Here is a 15,627-nt window from a genome sequence, read left to right as displayed (position 1 = left end):
TTGAGGACAAAACTTGAAGATATAGAATATTAAAATTTTAGTTTGTTACAAAATTTGAGGCTTCAACTAAGCATCTTATATCAAAAGAATTGTTTTAAGCAGTATATGAATAATTCTTCAAATCAAACGGACAATTTTTCTGACTGACAGAAGACAGGTCAATAGAAATGTATTGGTTTAAAATATAAAAAAAATTATGATAAACGTGTTTGCTCTGCTCCAAATGTGTATTGTTTTAATAAACATTTGAGCTTGAATACTGTTCGTTATCTTCATGTTTCATATATATATATATATATATATATATATATATATATATATATATATATATATATATATATATATATGCCTCTGAAATATGAGACCCAAAAGTTCGATATTAATATTCATTTGTTTTGGTACATAATAAATAGGTTAATATTTGTACTTGTGATCATTGTATACGCTTCAAATCTATATTGCAATTGTTGCCCTGAGAACGTTTATTGTTACAAAGAAAACAGCCGAATTCAACAAAGGTTCAATAGCATTTTTCTAATTAAATGACCATTGAATTTAAAAGAAATCCATTAAGTACTAAAATCAACATTGATTGTCATTTTTGACCAATAAAACCATTTGAGTTTAATATATACTGAAGCGTGCCTGACAACATGCATAGATACACCTGAAATCAAACACAGTGGGTATATTCAGTTATTTGTGAGAGGGTGCAAAAATGGTTGACAAAACTGGAGTTATCGATTTGGAACACAGAGATCCTAATGAATTGAACAGTCATCTTGGGGTAAGAAATGTTCACTTTAAGTACATTTTAGACTTACTGAGCAATGTTGAGCCCTTTTCAAGTGAATCTTCTTCTCCTCGATCTACAAATGCTAGTTTTATAGATTTGAGCAAAAATGTCAAAATAAAGCACACGTATGGGATATTAAAAAATGTAGATCAAGGAAGCTCTAAACACTAACAAAAAGTGCTTTTTGGACTTGGAGAAAAATATATCATAAAAAAGTGTGTATATCGAGACTATTTAGTTCATTTTCAAGAAAGGGTGCCTGCCTTATTTCTGCAGGAAAAATGTTCAAAAACAATGAACTATTCCCGAACAGAAATCACTGCTGTTTACTTACATTGGGAAAATGAATGGAAATAATGAATTCGATTACTTATTCTTGGTTTAATGTAATGCTAAGAATATTTTATTCTATTACAGATTGTGTAATTAACTGTAAATTGTCATTTTTCTACATGTATTTTACTTCTAAGGGCAGATCACTCTATCTGCAAAAAATTACCCTATAAGTAGAACTCCTTAGTGTGCAGTGTTTAGAGCTTCCTTAACTGCGAAATATATTCTGCCAGTGAGTTCTGATTATATTTTCCCCTGTAAGAAGTGCATTTAGTGACAACCATTTAGCACTCTATTAGTTGAATTTATAATGAGTAACACCTGGATTTAAGGAGTTAACCACGAAGCATTTTGTGAAAAAATCGTTTACTCTTTCTACTCATAATTAACTACAAAGTAAATCCCTATAATTTAATTTTATCTTTTTATTAGAAAATAATATTTGTCGACGTTAGACTGTGACGTACGCAACACAAGTTATACGATGTGAACCATTTTTTTTTTGTCTCCATTTATAACGCGAAATATTACACGAATTTTATCGTTAACAATCTTAATTTTTAATTCAAAGAAAAAATATCTTGTTTGTAAAAATTAAAATCTAAAATACATTTTAAAGTTTATTAACTTTTGTTTGAAAAGTACTGTAAGAACTTAAATTTCAAACTCTATTTCAAAACCCCTAAAACATTACAAATCAAATATTCATCATTTAATTGTAGACTCTCCTTTTCAATGACGTCATCGGAGAACCTGATGGTACCCACAGTATCGACTGTGTCTTCAAACTCTCTAACACCTGCTTTGAGCTTTGGAAAGGCCTCTGTTATAAATTGATGACCTTTTGCTGTGGTTGCTGTATCGCCATGGAGTGGGGTTGCGAGTTTGCGTACATTGCCTTTTTCCATATCTGGATGCTTACACCGTGCATCAAAGTGGTGGAGATTAATTGCGGAATTTGCCAACGAATGTACACGATGTGTATCAACTGCTGTTGCACACCCTGTTATGAATCAATGGGTGGAATATTCCATCATTTCAAAAGAACATAATGAATATTTCGGGGGTATATGTCACCATTTCAAGAGATTAAGATCAACATTTCAAACTTGTGAATCGAGATTTTTTGCTCATTGTATACAAACAATTCTTCTTTCGTGACAAATGTTCAATGAAAATTATGCCTTCTTCTTTACTTAAAATTTTCTGTTGGTTTAAGAAGAATAAAATTGCAGAAAAAAATTAATTACACATGTATCTTTGTTTGTAATTAAACTGTTCTGATGTTTGTGGATTAGTAAAGAATCAGTGCTTTTAGTACTCTGATTTCAGGTACTCATTTTGCTTTCAAAATTTAGCTATTTGGAAGTTTTTTTTATTAATTAGCACATTCACGCATTAGATCTTTCTGAGCGTGCATTCAAAATATTTATTTTGAACTACATTTAATCAGAACACTTCGGGCCTTTCAGAGAGAAACTTTTATCTGTTAAGGTTCATTGTTATAATCAAAGTACTGAAAGTACTGGAAAGAGCTAAGCAATGTTTACAATTTTAAATTAATCAGAATTTGTTTAAATTTAAATTTCCTGTTGCATTGGAATAGGTAATTTGGGGCGAGTGTATTTGTTAAATGCATATTTACTTTAAAATAAACTAATACCTGCCTCTTCAATCTGCACGAGGAGACATTTGAACTTTGTACACTGTGACCTCACATGATGCCATATATAAGTTGCATTTTCATAACGAAGTCTTTAAAGGGCACATATTTTACAAAGAGAATTTAATTAACAGCAAATTTCCTTAAAGCAAGTGAGCTGTTTTTTCTCTGTTTACTCACATGATGCCATATATAAGTTGCATTTTCATAACGAAGTCTTTAAAGGGCACATATTTTACAAAGAGAATTTAATTAACAGCAAATTTCCTTAAAGCAAGTGAGCTATTTTTTCTCTGTTTATCGCACCAAAGAGCAGTATTGTAGTTATGAAAAACAGTCTATTTGTGTTACATTCTGTGTCCAGAAGTTACTATTATAGAAAAAAGTTCCTTTGGATCAAAGTGCACAATCCAAATTTTCTTCATTTGAAGACATGGTGTTCAGTTTATTCATGAGTTTGCTTCCACATGGTCTACATCTCATTAATTTTCATAAGATTCTGCCTAAACTCGAAATTCCATTTCTTAAGAATTTGATATAAAAACTGCAAGCCCGAAAAATTTTGTTTTTTTCGATATGCCTTCGTCATAGTTATATTTATATAGGCAGAATTTTATGTGATTAACAGTTGACGACTCATGATACCGGTTTTTTTAATTAGTAGGTTATACTAATGCAAAACTTGTCATTTTCAAATGAATAAGGTGGTTGTAGCTCTTCGCGAAATGATAAATCTTCCGTATTTAATAAAAATAGGTTTAATCTTGCATATATTAATCGACAGAAGACTCAACTTACAAATAATAAACACTTAAAAATCATCATAAGATATAATAAAAACCTTATTCTGTGCCCTGACCTTTAACAGAACAGTAATTATACTCCGCTTCGAATTTTTAAATAAAAAATGCGGTCACAACTTTCATTTGGGTATCACCAATTATGTAATTTTCCATGTTAAAAAAAACAAACGATCGTAAAATTTTATCCGATATGGTAAGTATATAAAAATGTATATAAGAATTTTTGTATTTTCTCTGTAAAAAAACTTTAATTTTATTGAATCTACCGCCTAATAGCAACAATACGGCCGACATACAAATGAGCAGAATGACCACCATTTCTCCATATTTTCGCTGAGGCATTCCTTTAAGCGTTTGCGGTTATGGGCAGCGCTCTACTCTAAAGCTAGTTTTAATTACTTCCTTAATGTCATAAAAATTATAAAAATAAATAGAAAATTCAAGTGCCAATCCCAGTTTTCTAAATTCCAGCTTAAAATGGCTTGGCCACAATACTTAGTATCAATAAAAATGTAATAAAATACAACATAAAGTTTTGTTAGCGTGGTTCACCCAGTTTTAAGCAAAATATTTCACCAGTACTTTTTTCAATGGTGTCCTTAAAACATATACAGTGATATACAATGTCGCGGTGTAATCAACTGCACAATGTCCTGGACTAAAGGGCATTTCTATCTCCATCGCGAAAGAATGCGCTTAGTTAAAGAAAGCACGAAATCAATTATTGTGTTGGCATTTTGTTTTCAGTTTTGAAATTCCCTATTCTTTAAAAAAAAAAAAAAAAAAAAAAAAAAAAACTGAAGTTCATGATTTGAACGAAAAAGAAAATTCTAAATATATCATGATATTCAAATTAAATTATTCGTATCTGTACACATAGGCTTGGGTTCTGTTTAAATTTATGTTAACGTTTAACCATGTGTACTCAATTTGCTGGAATTTAACATATACCACTGAACACAAACAGACAACAATGTTGTACTGGTTTCACTTTCTTATAATTCTACTCTTTGATTTTGTCGATTACTGTAAACCAATTTTTATTCGCGTGCGAGAAATATTCGCGACTTTCGCGATCTATTTTAACTCGCGAATATCAATCGCCGCGAACCATTTAATTTGCTTTGTATTTGTAGAGAATGTTTCCTCAGTCGCGAAAATTAATCGTCGCGGATTGATTTCAAACCGACTTATCGCGAATAAAAGTTGACGCGAATAATAGCTGGTTTACAGTATCCCTTTTTTATTGATATTTCACAGACTTTCCGACGAAGTTCAAATGATAGATTTAGCAATACATTTGCCAAAAAAAAAATAATCATCATAATTTGACAAATTCTGAACACCTGAAAAATATAGCTGACATTCCCCTTATTGATGTGCAATACTGACTGCTAAACTCCCGAGTGTAGAGCAGGGTGTCATTTGGTTTTTCAAATTTAAGATTGGGTGTTGGTGACTGATTTTATTTGTTATCATCGGCCGTAAGAGCGACCGATCTATTTATTAGCTGTTATAGGTTGTGTTAGAATATGCACATGGAGAAATAAGACTTTTATGCACATGGAGAAATAAGACTTTTACTTTTTTATACATGTAGCTTCCATAAAATAGTTCCTTATAGATAACATCAATGAAATAGATATGGGAAAACCCGAAAATTTTACGTAATTTTGTCAGAAATCATCGGTATACATAGAGATTTTGAGTATAAGGACATTACATTTGTCTTCTTCGTTTGATGATAAAACATTCCTATCATTTTATCTCCGATTCTCATATGCATTAATTATAATTTATTTAAACCAAAGATTAAAATAATGCCATTTCTGATGATCTCAGAATATGTGTAGCTGATTTGTATACATTTCTTGTTTATACTTTTCTACTTAGAAATAAAAATATGTCATATTAGAAATTTAAGGGTTTTTCCTGTAGAAATATGTATTTGAATCCTTCAGTTAAATTCGTACTGACATTTAATGCTCTGCATCAATGTTATCTTCTTAGGGTATGATATTAACTTCAACGCAAAACATGCTGATAAGAATACTATATCCATAGCACTAGTGTGTTACTCAGGTGGTGTGTGTCGACACTTACTAGTATTTTCTAATGAACTACAATGAGCAAATATAAGAACCGCCTTATCATCTAACATGCACGTATGAAGGTTTAATCTCTACCTTACTAATTGACACTTATTATCAGAACTGCATGCAACTCTATCGTGCACTAAAATAGCCGATAGAGGGACGGGGATTTCCAGTTGCATATTTTTAGAAAACTCAATCATGTCAGTAGAGTTATCTAACTTGCTTAGTGGCGCTGGATCGCCAACGGAAGTAGTTTTAAGATGACAGTAAGCGCTTTGCGCTGCGCTTAGCGCTTAAAAATTCAAAGCAACTTTTAGCAGCGCATAAGGTGACATATATAAAACATGATATCAAAAGTAACACACAGTTCTGGAATAACACGGTCAATTTTAACTACCAGATTTAAACCTTGTGAGAGTGAAAATGCTAAGTATTGACAGTGGAAACTTTGCAACATGAAAACAGTCTATAGTTTTATGAAATGTGTGAGATTTTTTTTTTAATACAAAGATTCTAAAAATTAGATATATGCTCCCACTAAGACCAGAGGGACGAAATTTGTGATTTTATTTTTTACTGAAGTGCCTTTAGGTGCATTTTATATCATTTGGGTATTATTTATCCAAGTGTAATCTCGCGTTAATGTGTGATTAAACGAGTTAAAAGTGTATTCTAATTCGCTATGGTGTAATAATACAATCTAGCAGCACTCTATCTGATTGAGCGATACAATATCGTTTTCAATAATTTCATCATTTATATTCTCAAATACATTAATATTTATTTTGTCACTAAGATTTGATGCTAGTCTTACTCTTACGCAGGCATTTCAAAAACAAAAAAAACCGTCAATATCAAGGGTACTTTCTGCAGTTAATTTTTGTCAAATTCTGAACAAATTTAAGATTTTTAGATATGTTTATGCATTCAAAGATTATTGTTATAAAAGTCAGTCAATGGAATTTATCTGTGTTAGTTTTAAGAACTGCATGCAACTCTATCGTGCACTAAAATAGCCGATAGCCGATAGAGGGACGGGGATTTCCAGTTGCATATTTTTAGAAAACTCAATCATGTCAGTAGAGTTATCTAACTTGCTTAGTGGCGCTGGATCGCCAACGGAAGTAGTTTTAAGATGACAGTAAGCGCTTTGCGCTGCGCTTAGCGCTTAAAAATTCAAAGCAACTTTTAGCAGCGCATAAGGTGACATATATAAAACATGATATCAAAAGTAACACACAGTTCTGGAATAACACGGTCAATTTTAACTACCAGATTTAAACCTTGTGAGAGTGAAAATGCTAAGTATTGACAGTGGAAACTTTGCAACATGAAAACAGTCAAATTCTGAACAAATTTAAGATTTTTAGATATGTTTATGCATTCAAAGATTATTGTTATAAAAGTCAGTCAATGGAATTTATCTGTGTTAGTTTTAAGACAGAATGGACTAAAATCTGGGCATTCTATGGCCCTATTTCTCGAAACGCTAAATGAATTGTTCTTCTCTTTATTTATGAAACCTGTGCGTAATTGATTAAATGGAGTAGGCAAACTATAACTGTAATGTACTATTTTTGCCCCTTCGCCCTTGATGCAAAGGGGCTGATTGAAACGGGACAAATTAAATGAAGACAACATTATCTCTTCAACACAGTGTGTCTGGAAGAATTTAAAAAGGGGCGAAATTGGTTAAGGGGAAAATAACCCTTTAATAAGTATAATTATGCAAGAAGCAATTAGAAAATTACATTTTAATGAAAGAAAGAAATATTTTGACTATTTGTTGTACACATCAGAATCAAATTGAACACATTGCAACAGAAATTAACCATGTCTCTCTCACACACAATCAACTCCGATTTATTGAAGATTCATGAATATTTAACTATTCATATGCATTGGTCAATACCCATTATTATAGTTTGGTAGACTTGACCATGACAGCAGTGAACACAAGCAACCGAGGATACCGGGTTCTGACCGTGTAGTGTTAAATTTTATCTTTCAGAAAAGGATCACCAAACTCAAATGAAATGGACAAAACTGGAGAAATTGACCTCGCAAACAGGGATCCTAATGGACTAAACAGCCATTTAGGGGTAAGGGGATATTTTTTTCTCTTTATGTTTTTTTTTCTTTTTGGTTGGTTTGTGTGAAAATATCAGACTATGATAAAATTCTTGCACTGTAAGGAATGATTGACTTTAACTCAAATTCTACAACGATTGTGCAAATCTAGCAAGCTATTATAATACATTCCGTGTAAATATGATAATAGAAAAAATACATAATTTATTTTGTAATCTTTTGATTTTAAAGAAACATTCCAGTTTCCTCATAAAATGATTAAAACCTGTGCAAAATGATCTGTTATGTTAATTTCAACATACGAAAATACTGAGTCGAGGCGACGGGAAAATTCTGTGAATAATAATGGCATGACACACATTTTTTTTAAGTCAAAAAGGATAAATTAGTCGTCTTATGAGTATTTTACTAATTCTAAGGAATTTCTGTAAAATGCATTTTGATAGGCTAATTCACTAATGTTTGAGGTTATAAAATAACATTAACGAGCGTGAAAGCTTTTGATTTTGACGACATAAAAGAACGACTCAAAAAACACAACCCTTCACGACATTGCAACAAATGCAACGTAAACATGCAAAACGAATAATGCATAAATTGCATAAAATTAGGAATAACTATCTTCTCATTTGTTATTTTTGACCGTTAAGGCCAATTTAACGGTCAAAACCATTCATTTTACCGTTGGTAAAACTCAGTTTACGACCTTTAAATCGACATTACGGGTCACAATTAACAAATGGGAAGACAACTATTCCCTAATTTACAGTCACTAAGTCTTTTTTGTGACGTCATGGATAAACATTAGCTGTATCATTAAAGGATAATTAGATTTAGAACTTCACAAGAAATAAATAAACATTTATGACTGAACAAGACACATTTTGCAACAAGTTTGCTAAAAACATAAATGTGTGGGTAAAAGGAAATTTTATTGTTCTTTAATCTTTTAATGTAAAATATTTACATTTCCAATGTCTTTGTCCGAGATAAAATTACAAATCGTAAAAATACTTTATTTCTACATAAATCTACTGGTTCATCGATAGGCGCGGTTAAAAAAAATCACGTGCAGGGCGGGACAAATAGAGACAGAAGCGGGGCTATTAGCACGAGAATTTGCAGAATCAGGAGCATGTAAATATAAGGAATACCTGTCAGATTTTTTGGATTCATGACGATGATCAATCGATTGGCGTGCGTGATAATTTTATGCATAAACGCCTTCGGCGTTTATGCAAATTATCACGAAGCCACTCGATTGATCACATCATGAATCCAAAAAATAAGACAGTTATTCCTTAAATAAATCGTAAAGTAAAATATACAAGTATATGGGTCTCTAAACAAAACATTTAAGACAAAGCAATTGGAGGACATAATAATTTTAACGATGTTTACAGTTAAGGAACACTGTTAGAATCAAACTTTATAAAAGTAATTCTAAAATAAAAACAATTTGGTAACGTTATATTACATTTTGAAATTGAAATTGTTCGACAGAAGTAAATGTGAAAGGTGAAGATAATACACAGTGATCAACTTAGCATCAACTTATTTGTCGGTAGCTTGCATCTGTTGATCATATTCAGAGCATGCTCTAGCATCTGTTGATCGTATTTAGAGCATACTCTTGCCTATCGAATCAGTTGGAAGACATAAAAACCATATGCAGATGATGTTGCAATATAGCTACATAACTAAGGGAAGTTGACCATGGAAAAGATAAAGTTATCCCCTTTGTCATGCCGTTTAGTTATAAGTTGGTCATTATCGTCTATACTAGTAATCCGTTATACATCCAAATATCAAACAGATGAAACAGACTTCATAGTGTCTTTTATTTCGAGTTCACTGGGATATATCGAGTCGATTTATGAATAAAAGAAACTTTTGTTAATTGATTAAACGTTGTCAATATCTAAATGTTGAGTTGAAGGCCACAACATGAGTTTTCTTCTCATGAAGGAGTTTTGAATAAATTCTGCTTTAGAAATTAAGGAGCCGATCGGCAAATAAAGAAGAACAATTAGTGCCCAACAATTTGTTGGAAGCTCTGGTCGCCAAAGACCCCATATTCTCAATGAGGAATTGCCTAGAGAATTTACGGGGAGAGTCCATTTTAAAAACATGAAGTTACTTATTTAAAATTACACGGAAAAAAACAAAAATACGTAATCTGTTATTTTATGTCAATTGTAGACACTGCTTTTTGATGACGTCATCGGAGAACCTGATGGTACCCACAGTATCGACTGTATCTTCAAACTCTCCAACACCTGCTTCGAGCTCTGGAAAGGAATCTGTTACAAGTTACTGACCTGTTGCTGTGGTTGCTGTATCGCCATTGAGTGGGGTTGCGAGTTTGCGTACATCGCCTTTTTCCATATTTGGATGCTTACACCGTGTATCAAAGTGGTGGAGATTAACTGTGGAGTTTGCCAGCGTATGTACACGATGTGTATCAACTGCTGTTGCACACCCTGTTATGAGTCTATTGGAGGAATATTCCATCATTTCAAGAGAACTTAAGAATCCTTCAAGAGATGAAGAAATTATGAAAAGATATAATGAAAGATTATTTTGACTTATCATACAATTTTATTTATTATTTTTCTGATGTCACAGCGATAAAATATTTAGAACTAATATGGTACTTTAAAAGTTTATTTATTTAATCAAATAAGAGATAACTTTGTCATGGAAGTATTGAGGTAATTTTCTTGTAAAGACTCTAATATTGATATTTAGTTTACATGCTATGAATAATAAAATTATAAAGAAGCTGCTTCAGATCTGATGTACGGGGTTTAACGGGGTACGGTGTAGCTGCATACGGGGTTTATATCTCTCAGTTGATTCGATATGCAAGAGCATACTCTATGTATGTATAATTTCTAAAACGAGGTAAATTATTGACAAACAAGTTGATGAAACGAGAATTTCAGCAGTCTCGTTTAAAATCATCATTTCGTAAGTTCTATGGTCGATACAATGACCTTGTCAGCAAATACAATTTATCATTGAGTCAAATGCTGACTGACGTTTTTCATACTAATTGTTAAGGCCATTATGTACACACTGAATTGTCGATGGATTTTTCCTTTGTTTCCCGATCATGACAAGGAGCACACGGCGGGTGTGACCGGTCGGCAGGGGATGTTTACTCCTCCATGGCACCTGATCCCACCTTTGATGTTTTGGAGGTCCGTGTTTGCTTTGCTCCTATTTTGTTATTGTTTAATGGACTTTTGAGCTTGAATACTGTTCGTTATCTCCATATATTTCATGTATCAAATCTACCAATAAAAAGTCATTAATGAAATTTATCTAAAAAGAAATATGGAAACATTAACAAAAATGATATAGGTAAAGGTTATTGTTTGTGACAAATGAAAAGACTGGGGAATTAATTGTTTGTTATCTTAAAATACGTTAAATACAAAGATAGTCAAAAGACCCACCCTAAAGGTCGAGGGTTTGGTAATCCTTATGAATTAAATACATCTGCATATGGAGTTTATATCTCCCATTTGATTCAATATGCAAAAGTAGTTTTACGTACGAACAATTTCTAACCGGAGGTAAGCTATTGACAATTAAGTTTATAAAACAAGAATATCAGCAGTCTCGTTTAAAGTGTCAAAATTTTGTGTTTAGTGTAGCTTGAAGGAAGTCCAGTGTGCTAAAATTAATAGGACTAGAAATATTTTGAAATAAAAACTATTCAGCCACATAAAAAAAAAATCCCCAATTTTTTTGAAATTGCAGTTAATTGCATTTTTTTGATAAATCGAATTGAAATAACATTAAAGAGCCCAATTAAGAATAAAAATTTGAAACAGAATTTGCATACAAGAGGTCCAGACAAAAATCTTGTCAAACGCTGCTAAATTCTTTTTATATATGATTTACATGTATTTACATTTGTAATTGGTACACAGAAGAAATTATTTCTGTAGCTGCTACAACTACAAACTAAAAATGGGTGGTTTTTTGTTGAAACAATCTAATAGTGTCAGAATTCTGTATGGGTGACTGAGATCAATTCTCTTTTAGAAATGCATGTACTTTCTAATAAATAAACTAAGTTACCTATTTGAACTGATTATAAAATCATTTCAAAGTCATTAAGTTTGACCAGCAGACTCAATGAATTCTTATATCGAGATAAGTACTGTGATATTCCATGTTATTATGACAGACACACAATGGTGACAGGTAAAGTATATCCACTGTCTCGATATTTGCTTCATACACATATTGACATGCAAATACCAATGGTTTTTTATTTAAATTTCCTTTACCCTAAATATTGATGTTTTTCATTGATGCATGAAACCCAGGCTTTTAAAGACAAAGATTGTTCGGTTAAATATTGACTCCAAACCTGTTTTTTGCGCCCAGTATTTAGAGTGGTCAATGTGTTTTAGCAACGGAAACTGGAGTGTATATATAAGATAGACCAGTGAAAATACAATGTCACTAGTTACGGATATACCTGAACAGATCACAATTTTATATACAATACAACTGTCTTCTCAATCATGACTGATAAAACTGGAGAAATTGACTTAGAAAACAGGGATCCTAACGGACTTAATAGTCACCTGGGGGTAGGTATATTTACAGCTTCACAAAGGAACAACATTTCCTAAGTTCCATTTGTTTATCTTTACTCAGAGGGTCAAAATATACACTGAAAAACAACTTTGAACTTTTTTCAATATCTTCTTCTTCTAGACTTCTGTTGACAAAAAAGACCTAAACAGCCACTTTCCAAAAGCAAACACATGGCAAAAACATATACGTTTTAACGGTATCTTTGTTGCAATGGAAATCAGAGAGGATAATATTCTTTATAATTGCCAGAAAGAATATCAGCTGACAATGTTTAAATTATGTGTATTAGAAGTGATAAGAAGTAAAGTTTGATATTAATTTCATACATGCATATCTATTTAAAAATCTGCAAAAATGAAAGTCACCTGAAATTCTCATCAACAGGTCTTGTGGTTCACAGAGAATTCTTGTTAAGATCATAGGATACCAAATATCTCGAGAGACTGGTTTTATCAAAGCTTTCATCCATGTCGTTTATAAACACTCAATTTTTTTTTTCTTGGTAAAATTAGAGTATGTGGGGGAGGGGTACTTTTTTTATTTCTGCATTGTATTTTAACAAAGAATATAAAACTGACACTGTAAAATTGGAGAAAATACAAAAATAAGGATTAATCGATATGAAAAATTCGTGATAAATATGTGTTTGAGCAATAGTGAGGCATTTACAAACTATTTTACCAATTTCTTGAACTTGTTTTTTGTGTATCCTATATCCTTAAGTCAAAATAAAAAGTATATGAATTGTGTTTGTAGAAAGTCTTCCTCTGGAGAATAACAATGACCTTAGTTCTTTTCAAGGAGAATACCTACTATTTAAAAAAAGCCTTTCCCTTAAATGCTGACTGACGTTTTTCATACTAATTGTTAGGCCATTATTTACACACTAATTTGTCGACAATTTTTTCCGTTATTTCCCGATCATAACAAGGAGCACACGGCGGGTGTGACCGGTCGGCAGGGGATGCTCACTCCTCCATGGCACCTGATCCCACCTCTGTTGTATTGGAGGTCCGTGTTTGCTCTGCACCTATTTTGTAATGTTTAATGGACTTTTGAGCTTGAATACTGTTCGTTATCTCCATATATTTCACTTAAAAATTTAGCGCAATACTTACACAAAACATACATGTATATTATGCAATTCTTTGTTATTGTTTAGACACTCCTCTTCAATGACGTTATCGGAGAACCAGATGGTACCCACAGTATCGACTGTGTCTTCAAACTCTCCAACACCTGCTTTGAGCTTTGGAAAGGCCTCTGTTATAAATTGATGACCTTTTGCTGTGGTTGCTGTATCGCCATGGAGTGGGGTTGCGAGTTTGCGTACATTGCCTTTTTCCATATCTGGATGCTTACACCGTGTATCAAAGTGGTGGAGATTAACTGTGGAATTTGCCAACGAATGTACACAATGTGTATCAACTGCTGTTGCACACCCTGTTATGAATCGATGGGTGGAATATTCCATCATTTCAAGAGAACTTGAAGAATCCACCAAGAGATGAGACATTCTGAAAGAATTAATTCAAGATGATTTTGATCAATTTAAAACTTTTATTTATTAATATTTTGTAACGGGTTTTCAACGATAAATCTTATTTGGAACTGATGCAGTCTTTTGTTTTTTAATCAAATTCGAGATAAAGTTGGCAGGAAACTTATTAAAATGAATCGCTTTTAAAGAGCCTTATATTAAAATTCATTTAATTTGCTATGTACAATATAATTCAAAACAAATTACCTCATATCTGAAGGATCAAATCTATCAATATAAAAATGTCAAAAAAAGGAATATGAAAGCTTTAATAAAATGATATACTTATAGAAGATTGTAACAAATGGAAAAACTGAGGAAATAGTTCAGATTTTGTCTTCAGCATAATAATTGTTTGATATTTTGACATTCCTGAAAATAAAGAGACGATGAATAGGCCTATCCCCAAGGTCAAGGGTTTGGTAATTCTGGTGAAATCAATGGAATCATTTCTCTGTCAGTTTTTTAAAAGATATGATTGACTGAATTTTTTATGAATTTATTAATAAATTCAGAAATACAGAAATACTTTGTTAGAAGCAGAGATAGTACTGTTTTTAACATGTCTTTAATTTTCCGCTATGTATTTTATGTCGAAGTTTTATATCCAATGCATAATTTCAGATTAAAATTTGAACAATTTTAACAATGAACTGAAGAACAAAAATTATATTGACAGTATACGATCCAGCTAAAAGTACCATATCAGAGTGCCTCGAAGTTTAAATGTGTTCAAGATATCTGTGGTCATTTTAAAGCTAATAAAATCCATACTTCTTAGATTCACAATTTTAATGATTTCAAAACAAATATATAAATAGCGAAACTGCAACTTATTACAATTTAACTCGTGCCCTAAGGACAGGTACTCATTTCACAAACCATTGTTAAATGAATCATCTTTAGATGATAAATTAAATTAACATAATAAGTTGACGTTTCTTGATTGCATAATTATAAATATTTTTTAAAAAATTGATTACATTACATTTGTAATTGGTTTATGAAAATCGTTTTCTTCCCATTTTCAAATTTTGTTTGTAGCTGCTACAACTACAAACTGAGAAAAGAGTGGTCACATGTTTAAAGAATCTGATCCTTTCAGAATTCTGAACACATGCTCAAAACATTTTTCTTTTGCGAACATTTTCTTATGAATTCACTTAATCATCTTTCATATATGATAATGCAATAGCTCTAAATCATAAAGCCTAATCTGCTCGCTCATTGAAATAAATTATCCAATTTGAGTATCATTACCAGCATATTTTGTAGACAAAACAAAATTTGCTTCACTTTGCTCAATTGAACAAAATTTGCTCACTTGCTTCAATATTTGCTAACAAAAATGTGAGATTTATCAACAACTTTTTTTAAAATCAGAAGTAAAGGCTATGATATTTCATATTATCATGACTGATTCATGAAGGTGGCAGATAGGTTCAAAGCTTTAACTGAACAACGTGCTAATGCATTTACTGTCTCAATATATGCCTAATGCACATCTAGACATAATATCAATTAATTCTTATTTGAATTTCCTATTCCCGAAAAATTCTACTTGAAAGTAATTATAAAAGTCTTTTTTGAGTTAAAATAGACAGGATGTTTTACATTAATGCATGACCGCCAAACTTTAAGAGACCAAGATTAGAAGTTGATTGGATAAATATTGACTCCAA

General features: G+C 31.8%; 3 protein-coding genes across 3 annotated transcripts in view; 2 read left to right on the top strand and 1 right to left on the bottom strand.

Annotated features, from left to right (window-relative positions):
• LOC133187428 (cytosolic 10-formyltetrahydrofolate dehydrogenase-like) overlaps positions 1-15,627 on the bottom strand; it is a 393,706-nt gene that overhangs the window by 29,734 nt on the left and 348,345 nt on the right. The gene's annotated exons all lie outside the window — the stretch shown is intronic.
• Positions 719-2,181, top strand: LOC133187749 (caveolin-1-like). The gene is made up of 2 exons (XM_061323148.1): positions 719-787; positions 1,852-2,181. Exons 1-2 carry the CDS (start codon positions 719-721, stop codon positions 2,179-2,181), a joined length of 399 nt encoding a protein of 132 aa, XP_061179132.1.
• LOC133187748 (caveolin-1-like) lies at positions 7,728-10,314 on the top strand. Its single transcript, XM_061323147.1, has 2 exons — positions 7,728-7,793; positions 9,985-10,314. Exons 1-2 carry the CDS (start codon positions 7,728-7,730, stop codon positions 10,312-10,314), a joined length of 396 nt encoding a protein of 131 aa, XP_061179131.1.

This window comes from Saccostrea echinata, unplaced genomic scaffold (assembly GCF_033153115.1).
Source record: "Saccostrea echinata isolate AGI-Se365-2 ecotype Australia unplaced genomic scaffold, CSIRO_AGI_Sech_v1 ptg000015l, whole genome shotgun sequence".
Taxonomy (NCBI): domain Eukaryota; kingdom Metazoa; phylum Mollusca; class Bivalvia; order Ostreida; family Ostreidae; genus Saccostrea; species Saccostrea echinata.
The sequence above is the reverse complement of the archived record's forward strand: the minus strand, read 5'-3'. Positions and strand labels throughout refer to the sequence as shown.